At 43.0% G+C, this 14,972-nt stretch overlaps 1 protein-coding gene across 5 annotated transcripts in view; it reads right to left on the bottom strand.

Moving 5' to 3' along the window:
• The window catches only part of tmem39b (transmembrane protein 39B), a 41,169-nt gene extending 26,681 nt beyond the window's left edge, over window positions 1–14,488 (bottom strand). For 3 of the 5 annotated variants that reach the window (XM_033044793.1, XM_033044794.1, XM_033044795.1), the window contains exons 1-4: window positions 14,259–14,400; window positions 13,011–13,197; window positions 9,992–10,211; window positions 7,278–7,361 (exon numbers count right to left, since the gene is read on the bottom strand). In XM_033044793.1, coding sequence (XP_032900684.1) covers window positions 7,278–7,361; window positions 9,992–10,211; window positions 13,011–13,186 — 480 coding nt within the window. In that variant the 5' untranslated portion in view covers window positions 13,187–13,197; window positions 14,259–14,400. Of the gene's footprint in view, window positions 1–7,277; window positions 7,362–9,991; window positions 10,212–13,010; window positions 13,198–13,933; window positions 13,953–14,258 lie in introns of those variants that run through there. The other 2 variants (XM_033044791.1, XM_033044790.1) reach the window with 2 other exon arrangements.
• Window positions 14,489–14,972: the final 484 nt, after the last annotated feature.

Raw genomic sequence — 14,972 nt, 5'->3', positions numbered from 1 at the left:
GCACCTTATAGAGCCTCAGTATTACATACCTGTTTTTGTATTCTAGTTCTCTTGAAATAAATGCTAGCATTGAGTTTGCTTTCCTAACTACCGATTCGACTGGCAAATTAACCTTTTGGGATTCATGCATCTGCACTCCCAGTCCCTTTGCACCTCCAATTTCTGGATTCTCTCCCCGTTTAGAAAATAGTCCACACCTTTATTCCTACTACCAAAATGCACGACTCCACACTTTGCTACACTGTATTCCATCTGCCACTTCTCTGCCCACTCTCCCAACATTCAGTTTGTAATTTCAGGATCTTGGCATGCTGGCCTTCATCAGTCAAGGAATTGGTAATAGAAGTTGGGACATTAAGTTACAGTTGTGCAAAAAGTCAGTGAGGCTTCACTTGGAGTACTATGTTCACTTGTTGTCCCCACTATGGGAAGATGCCATTAAGCTAGAAAAAGTTCAGAGAAGAGTTACGAGGATGGTGTCAGAACTCTGAGCTCTCAGTAGATATTGGGCAGCCTAGGACTTTATAGGGACGTTTTGGTCAGCATGAATGAGTTGAACCAGAGTTTTTTTCCATGCTGTATAACACTGTTGCTTCTAATCTTTGACATTTCGCCCTCGGGAAAAAGGTTCTCACTGTCTACCCAATCTATGCCTCTCATAATTTCATACACTTCAATCAGGCCTCCCCTCCACCTCTGATGTTTCTCACAAAATAAACCAAGACTGTTGGACCTCTCTTGATTGCTAATGCCCTCTAATGCAACAACATTCAAGTAAACATCTTCTGCACCCTCTCTAAAGCATACATATCCTTTCTGTCAAGGGGCAATCAGACTTGCACGATACTTCAATTGAGGCCAAACCAAAGTTGAAACATGACTTTGACTCTTAAATTCAATGCCTCGACAGATGAAGACAAGCATTATCACTCAACTTGTGTTGTCACTTTCAGGAAGCAAATGACCTGGACCAAGATCCCTTTATACATCAAAGCTGCCCTGCCATTAACTGCGTACCTTCCCCTTACATTTGACATCACTAAGTGCAACACCTCACGCTTGTTGGGGTTTATCATAGATATGCAGGGAATGGAGGAATACGGATCATGTACAGGCAGATGAGATTTGAACCACTTATGAGATTAGTACATCTTGGCATTATGTTAAGCAAACATTGTGAGGTGAAGGGGCTGTTCTTGTGCTGTACTTTTAGAGTTAGAGTGATACAGTGTGGAAACAGGCCCTTCGGCCCAACTTGCCCACACCAGCCAACTATGTCCGAGCTACACTAGTCCCACCTGCCTCCATAGCCCTCCAAACCTGTCCTATCCATGTACTTGTCCAACTGTTTCTTAAACAATGGGATATTCCCAGCCTCAACTACCTCCTCTGGCAGCTTTTTCCATATACCCACCACCCTTTGTGTGAAAAAGTTACCCCTCAGATTCCTATTAAATCTTTTCCCCTTCACCTTGAAAGGTTCTCTGGTTCTCAATTCCCCAGGCGTTTAGGCTGGGTCTCTATTCCTTGGAGCGCTGGAGGATGTGGGGTGATCTTATGGAGTGTACAAAATCATGAGCGGATTAGATCAGGTAGATGCACACTCTTGCCTGGGGAATAGCTCTCCCTATAGCTCACACCCTCTGGTCCTTGCAACATCCTCGTAAATCTTTTCTGAACCTTTTCAAGCTTGACAATATCTTTCCTATAACATGGTGCACAGAACTGAACACAAAATTCTAAATACGGTCTCACCAACGTCTTGTACAACTGCAACATGACCTCCCAACTTCTATACTCAATACTCTGACTGATGAAAACCAATGTGCCAAAAGCCTTTTTGACCACCTTATCTACCTGCGACTCGACCTTGAAGAAACTATGCACCTGTACTCCTAGATCCCTCTGCTCTACGGCACTCCCCAGAGGCCTACAATTTACTGTGTATGTCCTGCCCTTGTTAGATGTCCAAAAATGCAACACCTCACACTTCTCTATAAAATTCCATCAGCCATTCCTCCGCCCACCTGGCCAATCGATCCAGATCCTGCTGCAATCTTTCGCAACCATCTTAATTATTTGCAAAACAACTCACTTTTGTATCATCAGCAAACTTACTAATCTTGCTCTGTATGTTCTCATCCAAATCATTGATGTAAATGACAAACAGTAACGTGCCCAACACCAAACCCTACGGCACACCACACAGGCCTCCAGTCTGAGAAGCAACCTTCCACCATCACCCTCTGCTTCCTTCTATGGAGCCAATTTGCTATCCATTCAGCAATCTCTCCTTGGGTACCATGCAACCTAACCTTATAGAGCAGCCTACCATACGGAACCTTGTCAAATGCCTTACTGAAATCCATGTACACAACATCTACAGATCTGCCCTCATCGACCTTTTTGGTCACGTCTTCAAAAAAATCAATCAGATTTGAGAGACACAACCTCCCACGTACAAAACCATGCTGACTATCCCTACTCAGCCCTTGCCCATCCAAATGCCTGTATAACCTATCCCTCAGAATACTCTCTAGTAACTTTACAACTACCGATGTTAAGCTCACCAGCCTATAGTTCCCAGCATTTTCCCTGCAGCCCTTTTTGAAAAGAGGCACAACATTTTCCACCCTCCAGTCTTCCGCACCTCTCCTGTATTGAAGGACAACGCGTAAATTTCATCCAGGGCTCCCACAATTTCCTCTCTAGTTTCCTGCAATGTCCAGGGATATCTGATGTCTACCTTCAAACACGACAGTACCTTCAATACTTCTTCGACAGTAACCCTGACTGCTCTCAAGGCACTTCATTGGCTGCTCCAATTTCCTCCGTAAATACAGAGGAGGAATACTCATTGAGGACCTTGCCCATCTCCTGTGGCTCCACACAGAGGTGACCGCTTTGATTCCTGAGAGGTCCCCCTCCCTCGAAAGTTACCCTTTTCCCCCTTATGTATTTATAAAATCTTTTGGAATTTTCTTTAATGCTACTCACCAGAGCCATCTCCTGGCCCCTTTTTGCACTTCTTTTTCAGTTTACTCCTTAGTTCCCGAAACTCCTCCAGGGATGCATTTGATCCCAGTTGCCTATACCTGTCCCATGCATCATTCTTGTTTTTGACCAATGCCTCAATTTCCCTCATGAGCCAAGCTTCTTTAAATTTGCCTGCTTTGCCCTTCACTCTAATGGGGATGTACATATCCTGAGCTTTTGGCAGCACTTTTAAAACATCCCACTTGGCTGATCATCTTTTCCCTCAAATAGCCTGCTCCAGTAAACTTAGCGAGACTTTCTCTCATACCCTCAAAGTTAGCCTTACCCCAGTTGAGCATTTTAACATGTGGACCCTCTCCGTCGTTATCCATAACTATCTTAAACCCAATCGAACTGTGGTTTCCGGTCCCAAAAGGCGCTGGCTAGAAGGGCCGAATGGCCTACTCCTGCACATATTGTCTCCAAAAAAAACGTAATTAACTTGCCCTTCCCAATTTCCCCAATACCAGATCCAGTTTTGCCCTCTCACTTGTGGGGGCCTCTACATACAGTTTAAGAAAACACTCCTGAACACTTTTGAGGAATTGCACCCCATTTAAACGCTTCACACTATTTACCTAGTCAATATTGGGAAGGTTAAAATCCACGACTACAACAAGTTTATTTGACCTGCAGCTGTCAGCAATCTACAGTTCTATGTTCTAAACTCCATCTGCCAATTCGCCGCCCATATCTACAACTGATCTATCCATCTTTTGACATCCTTCACTGTCTGCAACTCCACATGTTTTGGTGTTGTCTGCAAATTTTCTAACCATCCCATCGACGTAAAAATCCAAAGATAGACACAAAAAGCTGGAGTAACTCGGGTCAGGTAGCATCTCTAGAGAAAACGAATGGTGGACATTTCCTCTTCAGACTGGAAGTCAGGGAAAAGGGAAACGAGAGATAAAGACAGTGATACAGAGATATGGGATGAATGAATGAAAGATATGCAAAAAAGTAACAATGATCAATAACACAGTCCATTGTTGGCTGTGGACTAGGTGATAACGAGTTATATAGACAATGAAACTCAACAAGATGACAGTGAAAGTAGTACAACAACTAGGATGGAGGAGGAATGGTGAGAGGGGTGCACGGGTTACTTGAAGGTAGATAAATCAATATTCATACCTCTGGTTTGTCGTCCTGCTGAGTTTCATTATCTACATAACTAGTTATCACCTTGACCACAGCCAACAATGGACCTTGATCATCTTTTTTTTGCATTGCTTTAATTCATGTAACCTATATCTCTCCTTTTCCCCAGCTCTGTCTGAAGGGTCTCGATCTGAAATGACATCTATTCCTTTTCTCCAGAGATGCTGCTTGACCTGCTGAGTTACTCCAGTTTTTTTGTGTCCATGTTTGGTTTAAACCAGCATCTGCAGTTCCTTAATACATATACATCCAAGTCTTTTATGCAATATTACAAGTGACAAGAGGACCCAGCACAGATCTCTCCGGAACACCACTGGTCACAGACCTACAATGTAATGGCTCGATTGTAATCATGAACTGGATTTCAACTGACTGGACAGCATGCAACAAAAACCGTTCACAGTACCCCAGTACACGTGGCAATTAACTAAACTGAAAGCCAGAAGAACACCATTCCACCAGTTCCAAATCCAAACAACCAAGTCACCATAGATCCCATGCATCTCACCACAGAGGCCTGTGACTGGTGGTGTGCCGTAGGGTTTGGTGCTGGGCACGTTACTGTTTGTCATCTACATCAATGATTTGGATGAGAACATACAGAGCAAGATTAGTAAGTTTGCTGATGATACAAAAGTGAGTTGTTTTGCAGATAGTGAAGATGATTGTGAACGCTGGCACGGCTCTCTCTCCGAATTGTGTATTGTTGCTGTACATGTTGTTTTTGTTTCATGCTTGTGTTCATTGTAAGGTGTCATGCTTGTTTTAATTGTAAGGTGTCCTTGAGAGTTCTGAAAGGTGCCCTAAAATAAAATGTATTATTATTATTATTATTGGAAGAAGCAATGCTGATTGTTGCTAATCATTCCATTCTGTTCCAAATGAGAGTAAATCCTATCTCAAAAATCCTCTCATGTGGCTTCCGTACTACTGATGTGAATATAATTCCCTGAATTCTCTCTTCTTGCCTTCTTAAACAAAGGAACAACATTGGCTATTCCCCAGCATTTCAGGACCTTGCCTGTGGCTAGCGGGGATACAAAGATCTTCGTCAAGGCCGCTGCAATTTCTTGTCTTATCTCTCAATAACGTGATAGATCCCAACCGGCCCTGTTGATTTATCCTTCTTAATGCTTTTCAAGAGACTTCTCACCACAACCTTCTTGATCGCAAATTGCCCTAGCATATTAGTATACTTCACACTAATCGCATTGTCCTCCATGTCCTTTTTGTTGGTGAATCTATATGCAAAATACTTTTGTACCTCGTCTGCAATCTCCGACTCTAAGCATAAATTTCCTCCTTTATCTGAGTGGTCCTACCTTCTCCATAACTACTGTTATTTTTTAAATGATTGTACAAAAGGTAATTGTACTTTGTTTCATCTCACTTGCCAATGACATTTCACTGCCTTTTGGCCTTTATTATTGCCAGCTTGAGTTTTTTCCTGTTTGCTTTATGTTCCTCAAAGACTATCTGATTTCATCTTCCTAAACTTTGTACATGCTTCCATTTTCTTTATAAAATTGGAACTCCTCTCTTCATCCAAGGTTCCCTTCCCTTGCATCCTTATCCCTTCTCCTTAATGGAACATGCTCATCCTGAACTTTGATCAACTAGTCTTTCAATGACACACAAAAATGCTGGAGAAACTCAGCGGGTGCAGCAGCATCTATGGAGCGAAGGAAATAGGCGACGTTTCGGGCCGAAACCCTTCTTCAGACTGATGGGGGGGTGGGGGGGAGAAGGAAGGAAAAAGGGAGGAGGAGGAGCCCGAGGGCGGGGGGGATGGGAGGAGACAGCTCGAGGGTTAAGGAAGGGGAGGAGACAGCAAGGGCTAGCAAAACTGGGAGAATTCAACGTTCATGCCATCCGGACGCAAGCAACCCAGGCGGAATATGAGGAGTCTTTCAATGACTCCTGCATCTGATGTGGCTTGCCCATAACAGCTGCTTCCACATTAACTTTCCCAAACTCTTGCCTAATAATGTTGTAATCTGCCTTGTACCAATTTAGTGCCTTTCTCCAAGGCCCAGAATTATCCTTATGCATAACTATCTTAAAACCAACGGAGGTGTGATCACTGCTGCCCCACTAATATACCAGCTATCTGGCCAGGCTTGTTTCCCCAATACAAAGTCCTGTACAGTCCCTCCTCTCACTGGACTATCAAGATACAATTTCAAGAAACAATCGACAAGTTTCTTCAAACAACCCCTGATACTTTCTCTAATCCTGAAGCAGCTGCTCCCACTGCATTTGCCTAATCCATTCTAATGATATTGAGGGGGAAAAAAATTGCTTTATCCCCAATTCAAAAACTTAATTTCTGGACTATTTCTTTCCATTTTCATAACTACCTTGATACTTAACAGTGAAGGTCCATCCCCCACATTGATTAATAATGAAATGGGCCCTCCTCTCTCATTCACCCAAAACTTCAACACCTCAAAATGTTCTGCAATATCATCATCTACATCCTTGATATATCTAATTACAACTTCCTTCTCTTTAGTAAATACACAAGCAAACTGCACATTTAAGACTTCACTAACACGCCCCTTAGGCCCTCAAGGGTTCCTATTCTTCCCATGGTTACCTCTTATCCTTAAGATATTGGGAAAAAAATGCTTTGGGTTTTCTCTAATCCTGTCTATCAGTAAAATTTAGTGCCCTATTTACCATTAGAATTCTTAAAGTATTTCCCTATCTCGTTAGTCACCTCACTTATCTATATCTGCCATACACTTTCTTTATCGATTCTATATCCAAGCTTCGATCTCCAGTGACATTTACTTCCTTGGACTTGCTGATGTTACCTTTCTCCATCTGGGGATCAAGTTGGCTTCGGACTACTACTATTACATTTTGGAATGATTCCTATTAATTTGATGTAGAAAAACCAGCAAGCAGATGTTCCCGATTTACTTTTGCCACACCTTGTCTTGTGATGTTGAAAGGGGCTTTCCCCTTATTTTCTTGCCATTATCACCAAAATGTTCTCCCACTGACATTTCAACCACCTGCCAGCTAGATTTCTAATACTGCCCCTTGATTAAAAACTGCATGCTACTTACCTCTTTCACAACGGCAATAATAAAACGACGCGCCAATACAATAGTAATGAGGATTAATAAATTGTGATCAATCAGATGGAAGTTCTATAATGGAAAAGAAACAGTTCAGCCAAGGCTAATATTCTGGAACAACGATTTGTTAATTCAGATCATGAAACAAACTGAACAGACTGTTTAATCAAATCTAATATTGGACTCTATATGTCCAATTAGTTAAATGATCATTGATAAAATGTTACAGAATACACACATTTTTTTTAAACAACCAAAGAACCGCACACACATTACAGTGACAAATGTCCCCACTAGGAGATAATTTTAAACATTTTCACATATAACTACAAACAATATCAACAACCTACTACCCAAATGTTATGGAAACATTATGAAAATTTATATTGACATAGTTCTTTTCACAATCAGTCATAGAAACATAGAAAAATAGGTGCAGGAGTAGGCCATACGAGCCACCACCATCATTCAATATGATCATGGCGGACCATCCAAAATCAGTACCCCGTTCCTGCTTTCTCCCCATATCCCTCGATTCCATTAGCCCCAAGAGCTATATCTAACTCACTCTTGAAAACATCCAGTGAATTGGGAGTTTGAAGCATCGAGTAGCTCCTCTTTATTTGTGCACAAAACATTCTCTACCTCAAGAGTGCGATGGAGGCCGGTTCTCTGGATACTTTCAACAGAGCTAGATAGGGCACTTAAAGATAGCAGTCAGGGGATATGTGGAGAAGGCAGGAACGGAGTACTGATGACCAGCCATGATCACATTGAATGGCGGTGCGAAGGGCCGAATGGCCTACTCCTGTTCCTATCGTCTATTGATCCTCCCTTTGACTGAATTCTACAACGAGAAAGTTTCTTTCTTTTTAGGACCTCAACTGTACTTTTGATGACAGATTGCTTCCCCCCCCCCCCCCTCCACCCCTTATCTCTAATGGGTCTTATGTTTCACTAAATTTGTAACCCCTGGCTACAAATTGTAGGAACATGCTATTCTTGATGTAACCCGTAGGGAGGGAGGGAGGGAGATAGATCCGGAAGTGTGAAGGGCAAAGGGAATGGGGATCAAGGAAAATGGCTGGGAGAAGGTAACAACAAAGGAAACAGAGATAAAATGTAGTCAGAGACAATAAGACTGGTCGGAGAACTTGCCCTCTCTCTCTCCCCATCTCTCCCCCTTCCCAGTTCTCCGACAAGCCTGTCCCCGCTGAGTTACTCCAGCATTTTGTGTTTATCTTTGGTTTAAACCAGCAACTGCAGTTCCTCCATAAACATCCGATACAATAGAACTTTATTTATCCCAGGAGGGAAGTATGATCTGCCAACAGTCATAAAACACAAAATACATTAACATGAAATTAAAGAATGACCTTATGCCGATTTGCTCGTGGCTCAGGCAGCAATCTAGAGCTTATTACCCTGTTGGTAGGACATGAAACCATGGAGAGGTATCTTGTATGTTCTGATAAGATCACCTCTCATGTTTCTAAACTACAAATAACTCAGACCCAACTTCTTCCGCTAGTTCTGATAGGACTATGCCTCATCCTAACTATTCGTTTGGTGAGCCTTGTTTGGATTGCTTTCAATGCCAATATATCCTTTCTTAAAAATTCCAATCAACATTAAAAACCAAATGGTCCCAGCATTTGCCCCTGGTGAACAACAGTTGAGCCGCGGGACTGACTTACCATCGCCCGGTGGGGTAACAACATCGAAGGGCTGGATCGCCTCAGCGCAGAGGGAGAATGAGGGGAAGAGACAGTGACTTTAAGACTTTTGCCTTCATCACAGTGAGGAGGTGCCTGGTGAACTCACTGTGGTGGATGTTAATTTGTGTTTATTGTGTGTTTTGTTGTTTATTATTATATGTATGACTGCAGGCAACGGACTTTCGTTCAGACCAAAAGGTCTGAATGACAAATAAAGGAATCTAATCTAATCTAATTATCAACCACCCTTCAGTATGAAATAATAATGTTTAGAGTCTTTGCTTTCTACCTTTAAGCCTTTTTCCTGTCCATATGGCTATGAGATTAATTCTATGAGCTTCAATTCACTAATCAACTTGTGACTTTTATCAAATACTATCAGGTACCATAATAACAATTACGACATTTGGACAGGTACAAGGATAGGATAGGTTTAACGTGTTATGGGCCAAGTACGGGCAGGTGGGACAAGTGTAAATGGGGCATTTTGATCAGTGTGGGCAAGTTGGCCAGAAGACCTGTTTCCATACTGTATGACTTTGTGACTCTAAATACACACTTATTACATTGCCTTCATTAACCTACTGTTACCACATCAAACAATTTAAGTCCAAAAAGATTAGCTTTTAACAAATCCACCCCGTCTCCTCTTTCTCAATTCAAAGGCCTCCAGCTGTTATTAAGGTTTTCCCTGAAGCCCTATGCTCCAGGCTCAGAATTGCCCCCAACAGAGCACAATAGGAGCAGTGGACATGATCACAACATTTGTTGTTCTAGATACAGACAATATAGTAGTTAAAGATATTGCTAGAACAATGTTATGAATTTCAAAGCAGAATACATTAATGGAATTACATTTTCTTTTATAGGATGTGCTTAAACATGAATGGCCCATTAGGTATTTGGAATTTATCAAAGCATTTGATCTGAAGAACTCAAATAAATTATCATATATAAATGTCAAAACAAGAACCCGTTACCCACCAGTGATGTAAATGATGGCGGATGAGCGGGGGGATACCACCATACTGTTTTATAGATGTTGATATAATGAACAAACACAGCTATGAGGTGGCAGAAGAGAAGATGAAGTTCAAATAGAACACTTTTCTCAAGAGGTAGTTCAGGAATCTTGCTGTGTTTCAAAGGAATCACAGTCTGAGTTGCAAGGGGAGGACTTGTCAAGCCAGTTCCCGATCCACTCCTAAAATAAAGAAACAAACAAAAAAAAATCAGCTGATGTGATATTTCATTTGATGTCATAAGGTTGCCAGTGGCATGATATTATCCATTTATGAGAAATGAAAGAAATCACACAATTACTTAATCAAACATTATTTTTCACCTCTCACAGTAAATTAGTATATTTTCCCTCCTCACCCAGCTTTACTAGTACAGTGACAAAAAACAAGGAGCAGGAGAAAATCAGCAGATCAGACGGCATCTGTAGAGGGAAAGGATCTTACATTAGGACTCACTGCAGGAAACAATACGAATACAAAATATAAATATATAAATGACGTGTTGGGAGGGGCACAGATATTTACTGCATTAAATCATTTAATAATTCTTACACAGGAGTAATTGATTCTTGTGCTGCTGTTCAGCAGAAAAAACCCAGCAAAATTCAATCTTTCAGAATTAGTTATTTAGTCCCAGAAATCATAGCTTTAAGTACACAGCCTAGATTTCTTGAAACATGATGACAGTGTAGGTCTTTCAGGTGGTGAGTTCCACATCTCAACTACTCTCTAGATGGTGTATCTTACCCTGACCGCCTCCTCAATCCTTTTACCAACTACTGTAATTCTCGATGTTCTGATAATTGAATGAAAGGAACCATTTGCCTCCTCAGACACTCAATTTTAAATGGCTTACTACGTCCCCCAGCCTCCAATGATTTAAAGATAACCACAGCTCATCTAAAATGTTGTAAGAAGGAATTGCAGATGCTGGTTTAAACCAAAGAAAGACACAAAGTTCTGGAGTAACTCAGCGGGACAGGCAGCATGTCTGGAAAGAAGGAATGAGTGATGTTTCAGGTCGAGACCCTTCTCCAGACCCTTCGGAACTGACAAGTTACAGGTCGACAGTTCCGGGTGACGAAGAAGGATCTCGACCTGAAACGTCACCCATTCCTTCAATCCAGAGATGCTGCTTGTCCCGCTGAGTTACTGCAGCATTTTGTGTCTATCTCACCCAACCTTTTTTCAGAGCAACAATTTCAAGCTCAAACAAGCTTGTAAATCTTATCCAAGTACTCCCCAATACAATCGTGATGTCTTTCCGGTATCATAGAGTCCGAGCCATGCAGCACAGAAACAGTCTGTTTAGCTGACCATGTAGACATTAAAAGTTGCACATAATCATACCAAAACTATTTGTCCATATTAAGTTCAGTTCATTTTGACCAGCTGGTCAAGTAGGCAGAGGATTGGCTAACAAAGTCTAACTCAGATAAATTGCTTTTTGGGAAGTCAAACCAGGGCAGAATCTACAGTGAATGTTAGGATCCTGGAAAGTGTTGTAGAGCAGATAGATCTTGCAAAACTAGTAGAGTTATCTGAAAGTGGCAGCACAGTTATCTGAAGTGGATAGTTAAGACAACGTTTGACATGTTGCCCTTTATCAGTCAGGGAATTGAGTACAGAACTTGGTTATGTTCTAGGAAGGAACTGCAGATGCTGGTTTAAAGTGAAGATAGGCACAAAAAGTTGGAGGAATTCAGGTCAGACAGCATCTCTGGAGAAAAGGAACAGATGACGTTTCGTGTCAAGACCCTTCTTTAGACTGAGTCAGGGAATTCTCTCTCAGGGGAGTCCATTGATTCTCAGTCTGAAGAAGATATGTTATAATTGTACAAAAGATTGGTGAGACATTTGAAGCATGGTATTCAGTTCTGGTCACCCAATATAGGAAAGATGCCAATATTTGGGGAGAGTGCAGAGAAGATGTTGCCAGGGCCCAGAACCTAAGCTGCAGGGAGAGGTTAGGCAGGTGAGGGCATTATTCCTTGTAGTTCAGAAGGGGATGATGTGCAGAAATACATAAAACATGATGTTAATAGATAAGGTCAATGTTTAGTTTAGAGATATATATCATGGAAAGAGTCTTCGGCCAACCAAGTCGACAATGACCATTCATCATCCGTTCACACTAGTTCTATGCTATCCCATCTTCTCATCCAGTCCTTACAAACTAGGGGCAATTTACAGAGCCCCAAGTCACCCACAAACACATTTGCCTTTGTGATGAGAGAGGAAACTAGAGCACCCAGAAGAAACCCACATGGCCACAGGTTGAACATTCACACTCCACATCCGGGGTTAGGATTGAACCCAGGTCTCTGATACTGAGGCAGGAGCTTCACCAACTGCACTGCTGTACCTTTTTCCTAGGGTACTGAATTCAAGAACTAGAGGACACGGGTTTAAGGTAGGAGGGGAGGTTTAATAAGAATCCGAGGGGCAACCTGTTTACACAAAGGATTGGGAGGTGTGGGAAGGAAATGGAACGAGCTGCCAGAGGAAGTGATTGAAGCAGGTACAATAACAACATTTACAATATATTTGTACGGGTGCATGGATAGCAAAAGTTTAGAGGGATACAAACGCAGCAAACAGCACTAGCTAAGATGGGGTGCCTTGGTCAACATGGACAAAATGAACTGAAGAACCCGTTTTCATGCTCTGTCTCTACATCCAAGCACTTATCCCTGTGGAACATCATTGATACAGACCTTCAACCAAAATGAAACCTTTGCACCAAAGATTTAGAAACAATTATGGCACAAATCAAAATCATTCCTTAATGTTAATTGATTTAAATTTTGCATGTTCAATAATAATAGCAATTTTGGAAATCACATTGCAATTGTACCAGAAGTCAAACACATGCATGGCATTTTCATAATACCAAGATGCAAATCTACCCCACTCCCATGAAAAAATAATAGACCGGTCAATAATACTAGACAGAAGGCTCCAGGAATTATTTTCTTCACCTGGTTCTTGACCGTACTCCTGTAATGGGCGAGCTGGTAGAATAGCCAGAACCTCCTAATGTTCCAGATTCATTGAGTGGTGTTCTGCAATATGATGTCCTACTTGGCCCTCTTCTGCCACCTGCCATGCCAAAAGATGAAACTTTACTTTTCACCCTTGATGTTTTATCTTGCATTCAAGGGCTTGCTGTAATGGAATAGAACAAAATGTATTTTACATCACAATCTATATTTCTTGGTATTGAATCACAGGGCTTGTGGAAACTATCATAATAGTAAACATTAGTTCCATAATCAAAGAATAAACGTTGCTGCCTGTCCCAGAGTTGCTCCAGCTTTTTGTGTCTATCTTTAGCTTAAACCAGCATCTGCAGTTCCTTCCTATACATAGTTTAGATGGAACATCTTGGTCAGCATAAACAACTTGGGATGAAGGATCTGTTTCCGTGCTGTATAAATGTACTTTCTCCTGGACCGATTTGAAATGACAAATTACAATTGGCAATTCTATCCGATGAAACTCTTCCGTAGCCCAGAAATCAACGGTAGTCAGAGGATTGCAAACAACTGTACACAAAAACATTGGCCGTGTTAGCAATTGAGGTGCCACCCGTAACCAAAGTCTGTCCATCCCTTCCACAGATGCCTATCCGCTGAATTCCTCTAGCACTTTGATTTTTGCTCAAGATTTCAGCCTCTAGTTTATTTTGTCTGTCTTCAACACACCTTGTAGAACTGTTGACGCCGATTAATACACAAAAGGGCACAATGAACGTGAATAGGCGACTTTTCGGGTAGAGACATTTCAACTAATTGTTCAAGCAAACCTCTATCTATATTAGGCAAATACAAGCAATGTATTACTGGTTGCTGAATCTTTCAGGATGAATACCGACACAGTAATTGGAACAGTATACACTAACCAACAGTATATGCAGGCAACTACGTTACAGCGTGCACTTTCCTTTGTCCGATCCAGCACACACCAGCTCCTGCAACTCGTCGTCAGGGAAACAGCGGGAGAGGTATCGGGGCGACCATCTCCGCAGTGGGGAGGCTCGGGGCGACACTGGCGTCAAGGGAGGAGACGGCCAATGCCGAGCAGCTCCGGTCCGGCTCCAGCTCCAGCGCCGGGCTGGGTCAGGCCCGAAACACAGGCCCGGGGAAGCAGCAGAGCAGAGCAGAGCGGCCACTCCCGCGCCTTTCGCGACCACGCCACAAACTCACCGTCTTTCAGCGACAACTCACCGGACTTGCGGCGCATCGAGCCCCGCGTCGCTGACGGTGAACGCGGGGCCGCCGGTAGAGGTAGAGCCGGAGCGGGTGGAGGTGGAGCCGCCGGTAGAGCCGGAGCGGGTGGAGGTGGAGCCGCCGGTAGAGCCGGAGCGGGTGGACGCGGGGCCGGAGCGGGTGGACGCGGGGCCGGAGCGGCGGCGCTTCGCGTCAAAGTGGGCCGGGCCTTATAACCCAGCACGCATGCGCGACCAGAGCGCGCCACACACGCCCGACGTGCTTACGTCACACGCCCATTACCACACACGCCATTTTCCAGACGTCCATCACCCTCATCTTCACCATGGATGTCCAGTCACTCTACACCTCCATCCCCCACCCCCTCATCTTCACCATGGATGTCCAGTCACTCTACACCTCCATCCCCCACCAGAGGGGTCTCAAAGCCCTCCGTTTCTTCCTCAACTGCAGAACCAACCAATCCCCGTCTACTGATACTCTCCTTTGCCTAGCGGAGCTGGTCCTTACCCTTAATGACTTTTTGTTTTGACACCTCCCATTTCCTCCAAATACAAGGCATAGCTATGGGCTCTAGCTATGCCCGCCTCTTTGTAGGGTACATCGAACCATCCTTGTTCGAGACGTACCGTGGCCCCATCCCCGACCTCTAGCTCCGCTACATCAATGACTGCATTGGTGCTACCTCCTGCACCCACACACAACTCACTG

Source organism: Amblyraja radiata, chromosome 27, assembly GCF_010909765.2.
Source record: "Amblyraja radiata isolate CabotCenter1 chromosome 27, sAmbRad1.1.pri, whole genome shotgun sequence".
In the NCBI taxonomy this organism is placed as follows: Eukaryota; Metazoa; Chordata; class Chondrichthyes; order Rajiformes; family Rajidae; genus Amblyraja; species Amblyraja radiata.
This window is presented reverse-complemented; position numbering and strand designations above follow the sequence as displayed.